General features: G+C 42.7%; 1 protein-coding gene across 13 annotated transcripts in view; it reads left to right on the forward strand.

Annotated features, from left to right (window-relative positions):
• megf11 (multiple EGF-like-domains 11) overlaps nucleotides 1–14,085 on the forward strand; it is a 568,089-nt gene that overhangs the window by 432,318 nt on the left and 121,686 nt on the right. For all 13 annotated transcript variants that reach the window (XM_068018269.1, XM_068018268.1, XM_068018258.1 and 10 more), the window contains 2 exons: nucleotides 6,969–7,181; nucleotides 12,725–12,899. In XM_068018269.1, the coding sequence (XP_067874370.1) occupies nucleotides 6,969–7,181; nucleotides 12,725–12,899 (388 nt within the window). The remainder of the gene's footprint in view (nucleotides 1–6,968; nucleotides 7,182–12,724; nucleotides 12,900–14,085) is intronic.

Genomic DNA, 14,085 nt, shown 5'->3' on the forward strand with positions numbered 1-14,085 from the left:
CCAAGAATCCTGTCTTTAAGCCTGTATTCTGCATTCAAATTCGACCTTCCAAAATGAATCACTTCACACTTTTCCAGGTTGAACTCCATCTGCCACTTCCCAGCCCAGCTCTGCATCCTGTCAATGTCCCGTTGCAACCTACAACAGCCTTCCACACTATCCACAACTCCAGCAACCTTCGCGTCATCGGCAAACTTGCTAACCCAGCCTTCCAATTCCTCATCCAAGTCATTTATAAAAATCACAAAGAGCAGAGGCCCCAGAACAGATCCCTGCGGAACACCACTGGTCACCGAGCTCCAGGCTGAATACTTTCCATCGACTGCCACCCTCTGTCTTCTATGGGCTAGCTAATTTTGTATCCAGACAGCCAACTTCCCCTGTTTCCCATGCCTCCTTACTTTCTGAATGAGCCTACCATGGGGAACCTTATCAAACGCCTTGCTAAAATCCATATACACCACATCCACTGCTCTTCCTTCATCAATGTGTTTTGTCACATCTTCAAAGAATTCAATAAGGCTTGTGAGGCATGACCTGCCCCTCACAAAGCCATGCTGACTGTCTCTAATCAAACCATGCTTTTCCAAATAATCATAAATCCTGTCTCTCAGAATCCTCTCCAATAATTTTCCCACCACCGACATAAGACCGACTGGTCTATAATTCCCAGGGTTATCCCTATTCCCTTTCTTGAACAAGGGAACAACATTTGCCACCCTCCAATCATCCGGTACTACTCCAGTGGACAGTGAAGACGCAAAGATCATCGCCAAAGGCGCAGCAATCTCTTCCCTCGCTTCCCGTAATATCCTTGGGTATATCCCGTCTGGCCCCAGGGACTTATCTGTCCTCATATCATTCAAAATTTCCAGCACATCCTCCCTCTTAACCTCAACCTGTTCGAGCATATCAGCCTGTTCCACGCTGTCCTCACAAACAACCAGGTCCCTCTCACTAGTGAATACTGAAGCAAAGTATTCATTTAGGACCTCCCCTACCTCCTCCGACTCCAGGCACAAGTTCCTTCCACTATCCCTGATCGGCCCTACCCTCACTCTGGCCATCCTCTTGTTCCTCACATAAGTGTAGAACGCCTTGGGATTTTCCTTAATCCTACCCGCCAAGACTTTTTCATGTCCCCTTCTAGCTCTCCTAAGTCCATTCTTCAGTTCCTTCCTGGCTACCTTGTAACCCTCTAGAGCCCTGTCTGATCCTTGCTTCCTCAACCTTAAGTAAGCTTCCTTCTTCCTCTTGACTAGCTGTTCCACATCTCTGGTCATCCAAGGTTCCTTCACCCTACCATCCCTTCCTTGCCTCATCAGGACAAACCTACCCAGCAGTCGCAGCAAGTGCTCCCTAAACAACCTCCACATTTCTGTCGTGCATTTCCCTGAGAACATCTGTTCCCAGTTTATGCTCCCCAGTTCCTGCCTAATAGCATTGTAATTCCCCCTCCCCCAATTAAATATTTTCCCATCCCGTCTGCTCCTGTCCCTCTCCATGACTATAGTAAAGGTCAGGGAGTTGTGATCACTATCACCGAAATGCTCTCCCACCGAGAGATCTGCCACCTGGCCTGGTTCGTTGCTAAGCACCAAGTCCAACATAGCCTCCCCTCGAGTCGGCCTATCTACATATTGATTCAGGAAACCTTCCTGGACACACCTGACAAAACTATTTGCACTAAGGAGGTTCCAATCAATATTAGGGAAGTTGAAGTTACTCATGACAACAACCCTGTTACTTCTGCACCTTTCCAAAATCTGCTTCCCAATCTGTTCCTCCGTGTCTCTGTTGCTATTGGGGGGTCTATAGAAAACTCCCAACAAAGTGACTGCTCCTTTCCTTTTTCTGACTTCCACCCATACTGACTCAGTAGACAAACCCTCCTCGATGACCTCCCTTTCTGCAGCTGTGATACTATCCCTGATTAGCAATGCCACTCCCCCACCTCTTTTACCTCCCTCCCTATTCCTTTTGAAACATCTAAACCCCGGAACATCCAACATCCATTTCTGCCCCTGTGATATCCACGTCTCCGTAATGGCCACAACATCGTAGCTCCAAGTACTGATCCATGCTCTAAGTTCATCACCCTTATTTCTGACACTTCTTGTGTTAAAATAGACACACTTCAACCCATCATACTGGCTGCAACTTTGTCGTGTCAATTGTCTACCCTTCCTCACAGACTTTCTGCACTCGGTATCTGCCTGTTCAACAGCTACCCCATCCACTGATCCGTAGCTCCGGTTCCCATCCCAATGATGCCAATGTCTGCTTTAAAACTCATATCCTCGCAAAAATTTAATATATTTTTCTTGTATAAAAAAGTGGCATGATTACACATTTGTGATCTGAGCTTTCCCTAAATTCTAAATCCTTCTTATGGTTTACAATGTTGGCTGAGACACTTAATGAGATTACTAATCAATGTTTCCAAATTAACCATTACTCCTAACATAAACCATCTGAACCTCTCAATCGGATTGTAACATTATAATCACACATAGGTGATATTAAATATATAAATAATCTGAGTTCCTTATTAGATTAATTCTAGTTTTGTGATTGTTCACAGTTATGTCCTTTTGATATACACCATTTCAAACCTTTAATACGGTTAAAGAAGTGGGTACATTGAAAAAGAGGGGCCACTTGCAGCTACCTACCCCTTAACCTGTGGCCCAGAACAGACCTGCTGCTTCAAGTGTCTCTGGGCTCAATTCAAGGCATTCCATCTTTCAGCTATTGTTGGAGTCATACCTAGCACAAAGGAAGATAATTGTGGTTGTTGGAGGCCAATTACCTCAGCCCTAAGACATCGCTGCAGGAGTTCCTCAGGGTAGTGTCCTAGGTCCAATCATCTTCAGCTCCTGCATTAATGACCTTGCTTCCAACATAAGGTCAGAATTGGGGATGTTCGCTGATGATTGTACAGTGGCTACAAGAGCAGATCAGAGGCTGGGAATTCTATGGCAAGTAATTCACCTCCTGACTCGCCAAAGCCTGTCCATCATCTACAAGTCAGAAATGTGATGGAATACTCTCCACCCACCTGAATGAGTGCATCTCCAACAACACTCACTTGACACTATCCAAGATAAAGCAGCCACTTGATTGGCATCCCACCCACCACATTCAACATTCGCTCCCTTCACCACCAGCGCACAGTGGCAGGAGTGTGTACCATCTACGAGATGTACTGCCGCAACTCGCCAAGGCTCCATCAGCAGCACCTTCCAAACCCACGATTTCTACCATTTAGAAGAACAAGGGCAGCAGACACCACCACCTGCAAGTTACCCTCCAAGTCACACACCATTCTGACTTGGAACTATGTCACCGTTCCTTCACAGTCACTGGGTCAAAATCCTGGAACTCCCTCCCTAACAGCACTGTGGGTGTACCTACCTCACATGGACTGCAGCGGTTCAAGCAGGTGACTCACCACCACAGGCAATTAGGGAAGGGCAATAAATGCTGGCCTTGCCAGTGATACTCACATCCCAAGAGCAAATTAAACAAAAAACACGACGTATACACAGAGAGGGAGAGAGACAAAAACATAAAAGGTAACTCGGAAATCTTCTACCAGCATGTAAATAGTAAGCAGGTAGTAGAAGGCAAAGGTGATATCTGCTTTGAGGTGCAGGCCAAGGCTATAATACTTAATTAGTACTTTGTATCAGTATTTACTAAGGAAGCGGATGCTGACAAAATATCGACAGAAGAGATGGTAGAGTTAATGGAAGGGGTGAAATTTGATGGCAGGCTGTACTGGAAAGACTGGCTATGCTTAGGGTGAATAAGTCACTTGGTCAGGATGGCTTGTATCCCAGGTTGCTAAGGGAAGTGGGGGTGGGGCGAGCGGAAGGGCTTCCATAATCTTCCAATCTTCTCTAGGTATGAGGGGGATGTGCCAGGGAAAGTGGCAGATGTTCAAGTTAGGATGTAAGGACATTCCTAGTAACTATAGGCCAGTCAGTTGAACATCAGTGGTCGGTAAGGTTTTAGAAACGATAATCAGGGAAAAAAATTAATAGGCACTTGGAGAGGTTTGAGTTAATTAAGGAGACCAAGCATGGATTTGTAAAAGGCTGATCATGTTTGACTAATCTAATTGAATTTTTTGACTAAGTAACAGGAAAGATCGATGAAGATAATGTAATGGATGTTGTCTGTATGGATTTAAGCGAGCATTTGACAAAGTATCACATAAAAGGCTGGTTAACAAAATTGAGGCTCATGGACTAGGAGAGTCAGGAAAGAAGGACAGAAAACAGTGAGTTATTTTTCAGACTGGAGGATGGTCGATAGTGGTGTTCTTCGAGGGTCTGTGCTAGGACCACTTCTTCTTTTGATATATATAAATTACTTGGATATTGAAATACAGAGTAAAATTTCCAAATTTGGAGGTGTGGCTAACAGGATGATACCAATCAACTGCAGCAGGCCATAGATAGGCTAGCAGAATGAGCGGACAAGTGGCGGATGAAATTTAATGCAGAGAAGTGTCAGATGATGCGTTTTGGCAGAAAGGATAGAGAGAAACAATATATACTTAATGGCACAGTTCTAAAGAGTGTGCAGAGACAGAGGGACATTGGGGTGCATGTGCATAGATCTTTAATGCTGGCAGGACTTCATAAATAGAGGTATTGAATACAAAAGCAGGGATGTTACACTGAACCTATATAAATAGGGCCCTGCCAAATTCACGGTCAAATTTAACAAATTTCACAATCACAGCGTTTTCAGAATTCTGAATTTCATGATTTCACGTATTTAAATTGTAAATTTCATGGTGTGGCAATAAACCATGAAAATGATCTATTTAAAACAAAAAATGGGAGCTTTATCTGCATTTCATGTAATATGGACAGCATTAGGCATTACACCTTGGAGCTCAGATTTAAAAAATTTTGTCATATAAGTTGCATTGTCACTAATGAAAGCGGACAATTTGTTGAAATCTGCACTGTATTTTGAAATGATTTTGGTTATCGCTTGGGAATTGTGGTGTAGTTAACAGCTTTAAGTGGACGCAGTCTGCAAGCACTAATGTTAGCTTTTCTGAATGTACATCATTGGCCTTACCAGACATAAAATCAAACAAAATATACTGTACACAGTTGTCTTGTTTATTGGTGGACTCATCACAAATAATTGCAAAAGGCTCACATGCGTTAATCTGAGACTTCATCTCCTCACAATGTGTAGCAAAAACCATCGGTAGGTAGTACTGTCATATTTTATTTGCACTGGACAAGCAAGCACTATTTTGCACATTACGTTGCATGAATACCTGCAGCTTTAGGTGGTCAAGTTTTTCCAATGGTATGTTAGCGCTTGCAAAAACACCCACAAGTTCCATTGTAATCAAATGATGATTTTCTGAGTTCTCGGTCAACTTCTTTAAAAAGAAATGAAATCATTGCTTTTTTGCGTGTTGGTTTTCTAGCAGTGCAGCGTCTGATGCTCTATTTCTGCTACGGTGGCTTTTGGACTCTAAGTGGCGCTGAACCGTTGCCCGCTGTGTGTGATCCAACGAAACATTGCACCTTGTGCAAAACAGTATTCCACCATCGGCATGCAGAATTTGGCTTCCAAAGTCTTTGTGTTGCATTAATGGTTGTGGCCGTTTTTGATTTGCTCATTCTGGCATTCTCACTTGTCTGCTAATACTTGAGAATGCTTTTCTCAAAACGGCACTAGAAGCTCTCCCTCATCTACCAATCAGCGAGTTGAACCTTGTGTCAATCAATAAAACGCGAATTGTTTGCAACATGCCCAGCAGTCAGAGAGGTGAACCTTATGTTAATCACTAAAATGCGTGATGTTCAGAACTTGCCCAACAATCAGCGACGTGAGCCTTGTGCCAATGAATAAAATGTGCAAAGTTCACAAAATGACCCGTTTCACAGAGGACCTAAAATTTCTCGGTGCGTGATGCATTTTTCATAGCCAATTTGGTAGGGCCCTATTTATAAAGCTCTGGTTAGGCCACAACTAGAGTATTGCATCTAGTTCTGGTCACCACATTTTAGGAAGGATGTAAAAGTCCTTGAGAGGTTCCAGAGGAGATTTACCAGAATGGTTCAAAGGATGATGGAATTTAGCTACAAGGTCAGATTGGAGAAGTTGAGGTTGTTCTCCTTGGAGCATATGAGGTTGAGGGGAGATTTGATGGAGGTGTACAAAATTATGACAGGTTTGAATAAGGTAGACAAAGAAAAGCTGTTCCCATTAGCTGATGGTACAAGGATTAATGGGACACAGATTTAAGGTTTTGGGCAAGAGATACAGGGGGGATGTGAGGAAAAGCTTTTTTATGCAGCAAGTGGTAATGATCTGGAATTCGCTGCCTACAAGGGTGGTGGAAGCGGAAATGATGAATGATTTCAAAAGGAAATTAGATAGGCACTTGAGGGAAATAAACTTACAGGGCTATGAGGATAAAGTGGGAGAAGTGGACTGACTTTATTGCTCGACAGAGAGCCAGCATATACTCAATGGGCTGAATGGCCTCCTCCTGTGCCATAATGACTCTGATTCTTTTAATGAAAGAAACATGAGTTGTTCTGTGGTAAGTCTGTGGAAGTTGTTGCTGTGTAAATTCCTGTTCAAAATAATGTCCCTCAGCCAAAGGTTAGTAGGTAACCTAGATAAGAGCCTTATAATCAGACTTAAGTATTCATTATTCTCTCTGGCCATGAAATTACTGTGTCTGTATGGGTATAAGTATTTACTCATATTTGTATCCACTGTTTTAGCAATGGCCAATGCCCCTGTTAAACACAGTCAGCAACAGAATTTCATACATTAATATTACAACATGTAATTTCAGAGCCTCTGGAAATAAATTGAAATGAGTAAACTTAAGTTGATTTTGTATGGTGAGACTTAATTTTTGTAGCACTTTGCTTCCATATTGTGACTTACTAATTGTTTATTCCATATAGGTGTCAGGAGGAGTGTCCTATTGGCAGTTATGGTTTGCAGTGTGCCCAACTGTGTGAGTGCCTGAATGGAGCTGAATGTTACCACGTTAATGGAGCATGTCTTTGCAAGCCAGGGTTTACAGGAGATCACTGCCAAGACAGAATGTGTCCAGATGGGCTTTATGGACTGAAGTGCAACAAGCAGTGTCCTTGCAATGGCAAACATACTCAGAGGTAAAAAAAGCTTAAGGTGAACAGTGTGCTAATTTCATACATGAGTAATTTTGTTAAAATAACTTGTTTTCTATGGCATCAGAAGATATCCTCAACCAGTCAAGTTGTACACTTACCAGGAGATCAGCGTTGCTTTTGTACAACAACTCAATTCAGATTTCCTGCCACATTCGACCCGATTTTGGAGAGGTAATCAGATAGTATTCCACTATTATTTCCTGCATTGGAGAAGCACTGCCTATTTTGGGGTACATTAAAATGAGACAAGAGAGGCATGGTGATGTCATATGTCCCATTTTCCATAATTTCCTCCTTATATTATTTCATGCTCCTACTACACAAAACTCACATCCAGGATTGCGAGGCTCTAAAATGGAAAAGAGAAAAGTAAAGAACTTACATTTCTATAGTGCCTTCAATGACCTCAGGATGTCTGAAAGCACTGTAACTATGAGTTACATCTTGAAGTGTCGCCGCTGTTGTGATGTAGAAAACACAGCAGCCAATTTGCACACAACGAAGTCCCAAAAATAGCAATGTAAGAATGACCAGATCATCTGGATGTTTTGGTGTTGGTTGAGTGATAAATATTGGTCAGGAAACTGAGGAGAGTATTGCCTTACTTGTTAACTTATTAATGTTCAAGAGCTACTTGTAAGGTGAAAACATTTTGTCATTTATTTAGGAAAACAGATACAAAATAGCAGTTGGAAAAAGTAATTGAGATACCATATGAAATCAGTTCGTACTCTGAGAGACCAATTTAGCAGGGAAGTCATAAGGAGTAGTAAAATGTACAAATACAAAAGCAAAATACTGCAGATGCTCAAAATCTGAAATAAAAACAGAAAATGCTGGAAATATTCAGCTGGTCAGGCAACATCTGTGGAGAGAGGAGGAGTTATTGTTTCAAATTGATGACCTTTTGCTAGATAAACTAGATATAACAACATTGCATGCACTGAAGAAATGGCATTTAACCCTTTCTCACCCAAAGCGGCCAAAAATACCTTTAGAAGCAGAAAAAGAATAATTTCTAGGTAGGAAAAAGATAAATAATTTAATATCATTGGTGGTCTAAAGCTTAATAGATTCTCCATATACGATTATTGCTAGGCAGATTTTAAAAAGTGCCTCAAGTATTGTTTTTGTAAATTAAACTGTTTAGTTTGCTGTATATAATGTATAGTTTAGTCTGTACTTTACAGCCTATTCTGCACAGTATACAGTGAATATTGCAATATAGTTTTTGTTTAATATTTTATTATTCATTCTATTGAACCAGCAAATCCTGGAATGTTATAAAGCTCTGGTTGGACCCCAACTGGGGTGTTATGTCCAGTTCTGGTCACCACACTTTGGGAGGGATGTGAGGGTCGTTGAGGGGGTGCAGAGGAGATTTATCAGAACAGTTCCAGGGATGGGGGATTTTAGCTATAAGGTTAGGTTGGAAAAGCTGGTGTTGTTGGCCTTGGAGCAAAGGAGATTGAGGGGAGATTTGACAGAGGTGTACAAGATTGTGACAGGCTTAGATAAGTTAGACAAGAAGAACTGTTCCATTAACAATGACTAGGGGACACAGATTGAACGTTTTGGGCTGCCCTGCCACATCCAGTCATGAATGGTGGTGGACAATTAAGCAACTAACAGGAGGAGGTGACTCCACAAATATCCCCATCCTCAACGATGGGGGAGCCCAGCACATCAGTGTCAAAGACAAGGCTGAAGCATTTGCATCCATCTTCAGCCAGAAGTGCCAAGTTGATGATCCATCTCAGTCTCCTCCTGGGGTCCCCAGCATCGCAGATGCCAGTCTTCAGCCAATCCGATTCACCCCACATGATATCAAGAAATGGCTGAAGGCTGAATGCCTTTGGGCCCTGATTACATTCCAGCAATAGTACTGAACACTTGTGCTCCAAAACTAACCGCGACCTAGCCAAGCTGTTCCAGTACAGCTACAACACTGGCATCTACTCGGCAATGTGGAAAATTGCACGGGTATGTCCTGTCCACAAAAAGCAGGACAAATCCAACCCGGCCAATAACTGCCCGATCAGTCTACTCCCGATCATCAGCAAAGTGACGGAAGGTGTCGTCGACATTTGCTCAGCAATAACCAGCTCACTGACGTTCAGTTTGGGTTCCACCAGGGCCATTCAGTTCCGGACCTCATTACAGCCTTAGTCCAAACATGGACAAAAGAACTGAACTCCAGAGATGAGGTGAGAGTGACTGCCCTTGACTTCAAGGCATCATTTAACTGAGTATGGCATCAAGGTGCCCGAGCAAAACTGGAGTCAATGGGAATCGAGGGAAAACACTCCGTTGGTTGGAGTCACACCTAGCACAAAGGAAGACAGTTGTGGTTGTTGGAGGTCAATAATTTCAGCTCGAGAACATCACTACAGGAGTTCCTCAGGGTATTGTCCTAGGCCCAACCATCTTCAGCTGCTTCATCAATGACCTTCCCTCCATCATAAGGTCAGAAGTGGGGACGCTCACTGATGATTGCACAATGTTCAGCACCATTCGCAATTCTTCAGATACTGAAGCAGCCCATGTCCAGATGTAGCAATACCTGGACAACATCCAGGATTGGGCTGATAAGTGTCATGTAACATTCGTGCCACACAAGTGCCAGGCAATAACCATCTCAAACAAGGAAGAATGTAACCATCTCCCCTTGATTTTCAATGGCATTAGCATCGCTGAATCCCCCACCATCAACATCCTGGGGGTTACCATTGTCCAGAAACTGAACTGGACCAGTCCATAAATGCTGTGACTACTTAGAGCAGGTCTGAGGCTGGGAATTCTGCAGCGAGTAACTCGCCTCCTGTCTCCCCAATGCCTGTCCGCCATCTACAAGGCACAAGCCAAGAGTGTGATGGAATACTCTCCACTTGCCTGGATGGGTGTAGCTCCAACAACATTCAAGAAGCTCGACACCATCCAGGACAAAGCAGCCCACTTGATTGGCACACTATCCACTACCTTCAACATTCACTCCCTTCACCACCAATGCACAGTGGGATAAGTCTGTACTATCTGCAAGATGCACTGCAGCAACTCACCAAGGTTCCTTAGACAGCACCTTCCAAACCTGCAACCTCTACCACCTAGAAAGACAAGGGCAGCAGATGCATGGGAACACCACCACCTGCAAGTTACCCTCCAAGCCACACACCATCCTGACTTAGAACTATATCACTGTTCCTTCACTGTCACTGGGTCAAAATCCTAGAACTCCCTTCCTAACAGCACTGTGGGTGCACGTACACCCCAAAAGACGCAGCAGTTCAAGAAGGCAACTCACCACCACCTTCTCAAGGGTAATTGGGGATGGGCAATAAATGCTGAACTAGCCAGCGACGCCCACATCCCGCGAACGAATAAAAAAAAAGATGCGGGGGAATGTGAGGAAGAACTTTTGTACACAGCGGGTGATAATAACCTGGAATTCCCTGCCCACAAGGGTGGTGGAAGTGGAGACAATCAATGATTTCAAAAGGAAATTGAATGGCCACTTGAAAGAAATAAACTTGCATGGCTACAGGGATTGAGTGGCTTTTGGGACCGACTGGATCACTCCGCGAAGAGCTGGCATGGACTCATTGGGCTAAATGGCTACCTTCTATGCCATAAATGACTCTATGTTACTGTAATACCAGTCATGTGATACCACATAATAATAAAAGAAAAATACTGCGGATGCTGTAAATCTGAAATAAAAATAGAAAGTGCTGGAAAAATTCCGCAGGTCTGGCAGCATCAGTGGAGAGAGAAGCAGAGTTTACATTTCAGGTCTGTGACCTTTCATCAGAATATTTGCCAGTTCTGATGAAGGATCACAGACCTGAACTGTTAACTCTGCTTCTCTCTCCACAGATGCTGCCAGACCTGCTGAGTATTCCCAGCATTTTCTGTTTTTATATTATATGTGATACTACATATCTTGATCATTGTTGTGATTACTGTCTTCTGCTATGTCATGCGTTCTGTATCATACTCAGTATTAGTTTGGTGAAATCAGAATTGAGCTCCTCCCATGTTTCTGCCTATGTCATCTGTAACCTGTGACAGATAAAGGCCTGTTTGGGTCTGCAAAAAAAAAACCTGACCCGAGCCCGACAGAACCACATCCGACCCGAGGCCGACCCGGCCCGAGTCCTTCCATTTTTTCCCACGCCCGACCCGACCATCAGTTAACTTACCTTCCGTTTTTCATTTTGTTGCTAATCTGCACCACCTTAAAATAACTGTAACAAAACCACCTTTTTAGTCCAAAAATTAAATTAACATTGGAGCCACTTACCTCTGATAGAGCGTGTCCGACCTGGGCCGAACCGAGCCCGAATGCAGGACCCGGAAGTGCAACCCGACCCGACCCAAACCGAACCTTACACATGTTGGGTAGCAGGCCTTTAGTGCAAGAGTGACCTGATTGTGAATCACTTGCAGGTTGCTCCTCTGGCCCTTACTCTGCACCTCCCTTCACAGCAAGGCTCAAACTGAGACCTTATTTAATCAGAAATCAAGGCTACTGATTCATATCCTTCCATTTTGGAACACACTTTAATGTGTCAATTGTTTGTGCCACTACCTTACAGTGCAATCCCTAGAGTTATTTTGAAACAATCAAACTAGCATTCTCGTCTTGAGTAATAACAAATGTCTGGCAGTGGGTTTAAGGCAATAATATCCTTTGACATTTTGAGTGGTAGTTTGACAAGTAAGTAATGATATGGGAACTTTCTGGAGAAATTACTAAGTCTGAAAGCATAAGAAAGCTGAATTAAGACCCGCAAAAAACTGCTGTGTGTTGAGGGTGTTTCAGGAACCGTGTTACTTCAAATGTGTGGATGTTGATTCAGCTCCTGGCATTGGCCTCATTCAACTCTGCCAGCAAGTTACCCTGGTTACGTCATTTTCCATCATGGTTGAAATTAAAATATTCAAAAAATCAGTAGTAATAGGTTGAAAATCGATCGTAATTCCTTGTAAACAATCTTTTTTTTTAAAAACATGCTCTTCAATTATCAAATTTCACTCAGAGACAGCAGGACATTTTATAATAAAAGCAAAATACTGCAGGTGCTGGAAATCTGAAATAAAAACAGGGAGTGCAGTTCTGATGAAAGGTCATAGACCTGAAACATTAACTTTGCTTCTCTCTCCACAGATGCTGCCTGATCTGCTGAGTATTTCCAGCACTCTCTGTTTTTATTTTAGGATATTTTAGAAGTTTGGCTGCTTCTGAGTAAATTTATTTGAATTCTGTGTTGGATTGAAATGCCAAGTGAGCAAGTAGCAGTACACAGTAAAAAGATCTGAAATTGACTAATTTTATTCCTGGTTGATAGAAATCCTGGTCCAAGGATTAACATTAACTATGGATTAGTTAGGATTTAAATTGGTAGTTGTTAATGGTCACTTTCATTTTTCTGACTTTGTGTATTGAAAAAAACAAAAGTTCAGTGTTATGTGATCAATTAATAAAATTGAGGATTATGCTGTTGCCTCTTCAATGCTTCTTTCAGCTGCCACCCATTGTCTGGTGAATGTTCCTGTAGAGCGGGCTGGGCTGGACTGTACTGCAATGAGACCTGTCCCCCTGGCTTTCATGGAGAGAACTGTCAGCAAATCTGTATCTGTCAGAGTGGGGCTGATTGTGACAGTGTCACCGGCAAATGTGTTTGTGCTCCGGGATTTAAGGTGAGTAGTTTTATTTCGATACATTATATAGGTATAGAGAGAGATTATAGAATCAAATCATAGAGTGGTTCCAACACAGAAGAAGGCCATTCAGCCCGTCGAACCCATGCCAGATCTCTACAAGAGCATTTTAACTAGTCCCGCTCCCCTACCCTTATCCAGTAGCCCTGCAATTCTTTTCTCTTCAGGTGCTTATCTAATTCCCTTTTGAAAGCCTTGATCAAATCCACCTCCTTCACCCAGTGCATTCCAGATCGTAACCACTCTCCGCATAATGTTGCCATTGATTCTTTTGCCAAACACTTTAAATCTGCGTCCTCTGGTTATTGATACTCCTGCCAGTGAGAACAGTTTTTCTCTATCTACTCTATCCAGACCCCACATGTTTTTGAACACCTCTGTCAAATCTCATCTCAACCTTCTCTAAAGTGAACATCCCAGCTTCTCCAATTTATCCATGTCCCTCATCCCTGGAACCATTCTTGTAAATATTTTCTGCGCCCTCTCTAAAGCTGTCACATCCTTCCTAAAGTGTGATGCCCAGAATTGGACACAATATTCCAGTTGAGGCCAAACCAGTATTTTATGAAGGTTCTTCCTTTATAACGAATAATGATTAATTGTTAAAAATAATTTATTGGAGATGCTGTGCTGCAGCTTCATCACATGATGCCACAAGGCTGTGAGATAAAACTTTGTGCCCATGATTCCACCACTACCAATCTTCCAACTTCAGCCATGCCGCCATAGAGAGACAATTAGCAAAGTCCTGATACTTTGCAATGGATAGAAAGTGAACAACAACAACAACTTATATTTATGTGCACCTTTAACATAATAAAACGTTCCAAGGCACTTCACAGAAGCATTATTAAGCAACTTTAGATACCGAGCCGCATAAAGCAATATTAGGGTAGATGGCCAAAAGCTTGGTCAAAGAGATAGGTTTTAAGGAGCGTCTTAAGAGAAGAAAGAGAGGTAGAGAGTAGGAGAGGTGTAGGTAGGGTATTCCAGAACTTAGGGACTATTCAGCTGAAGGCATGGCCACCAATGGTAGAGCAATTAAAATCAATGATGTTCAAGAAGCCAGAATTAGATGAGCGCTGATATCTTGAAGGGTTGTGGGGCTAGAGGAGAATACAGATAAGTGGAGGGGTGAGGCCATGGAGGATTTGAAAACAAAGGT

This window comes from Heterodontus francisci, chromosome 38 (genome assembly GCF_036365525.1).
Source record: "Heterodontus francisci isolate sHetFra1 chromosome 38, sHetFra1.hap1, whole genome shotgun sequence".
NCBI lineage: Eukaryota > Metazoa > Chordata > Chondrichthyes > Heterodontiformes > Heterodontidae > Heterodontus > Heterodontus francisci.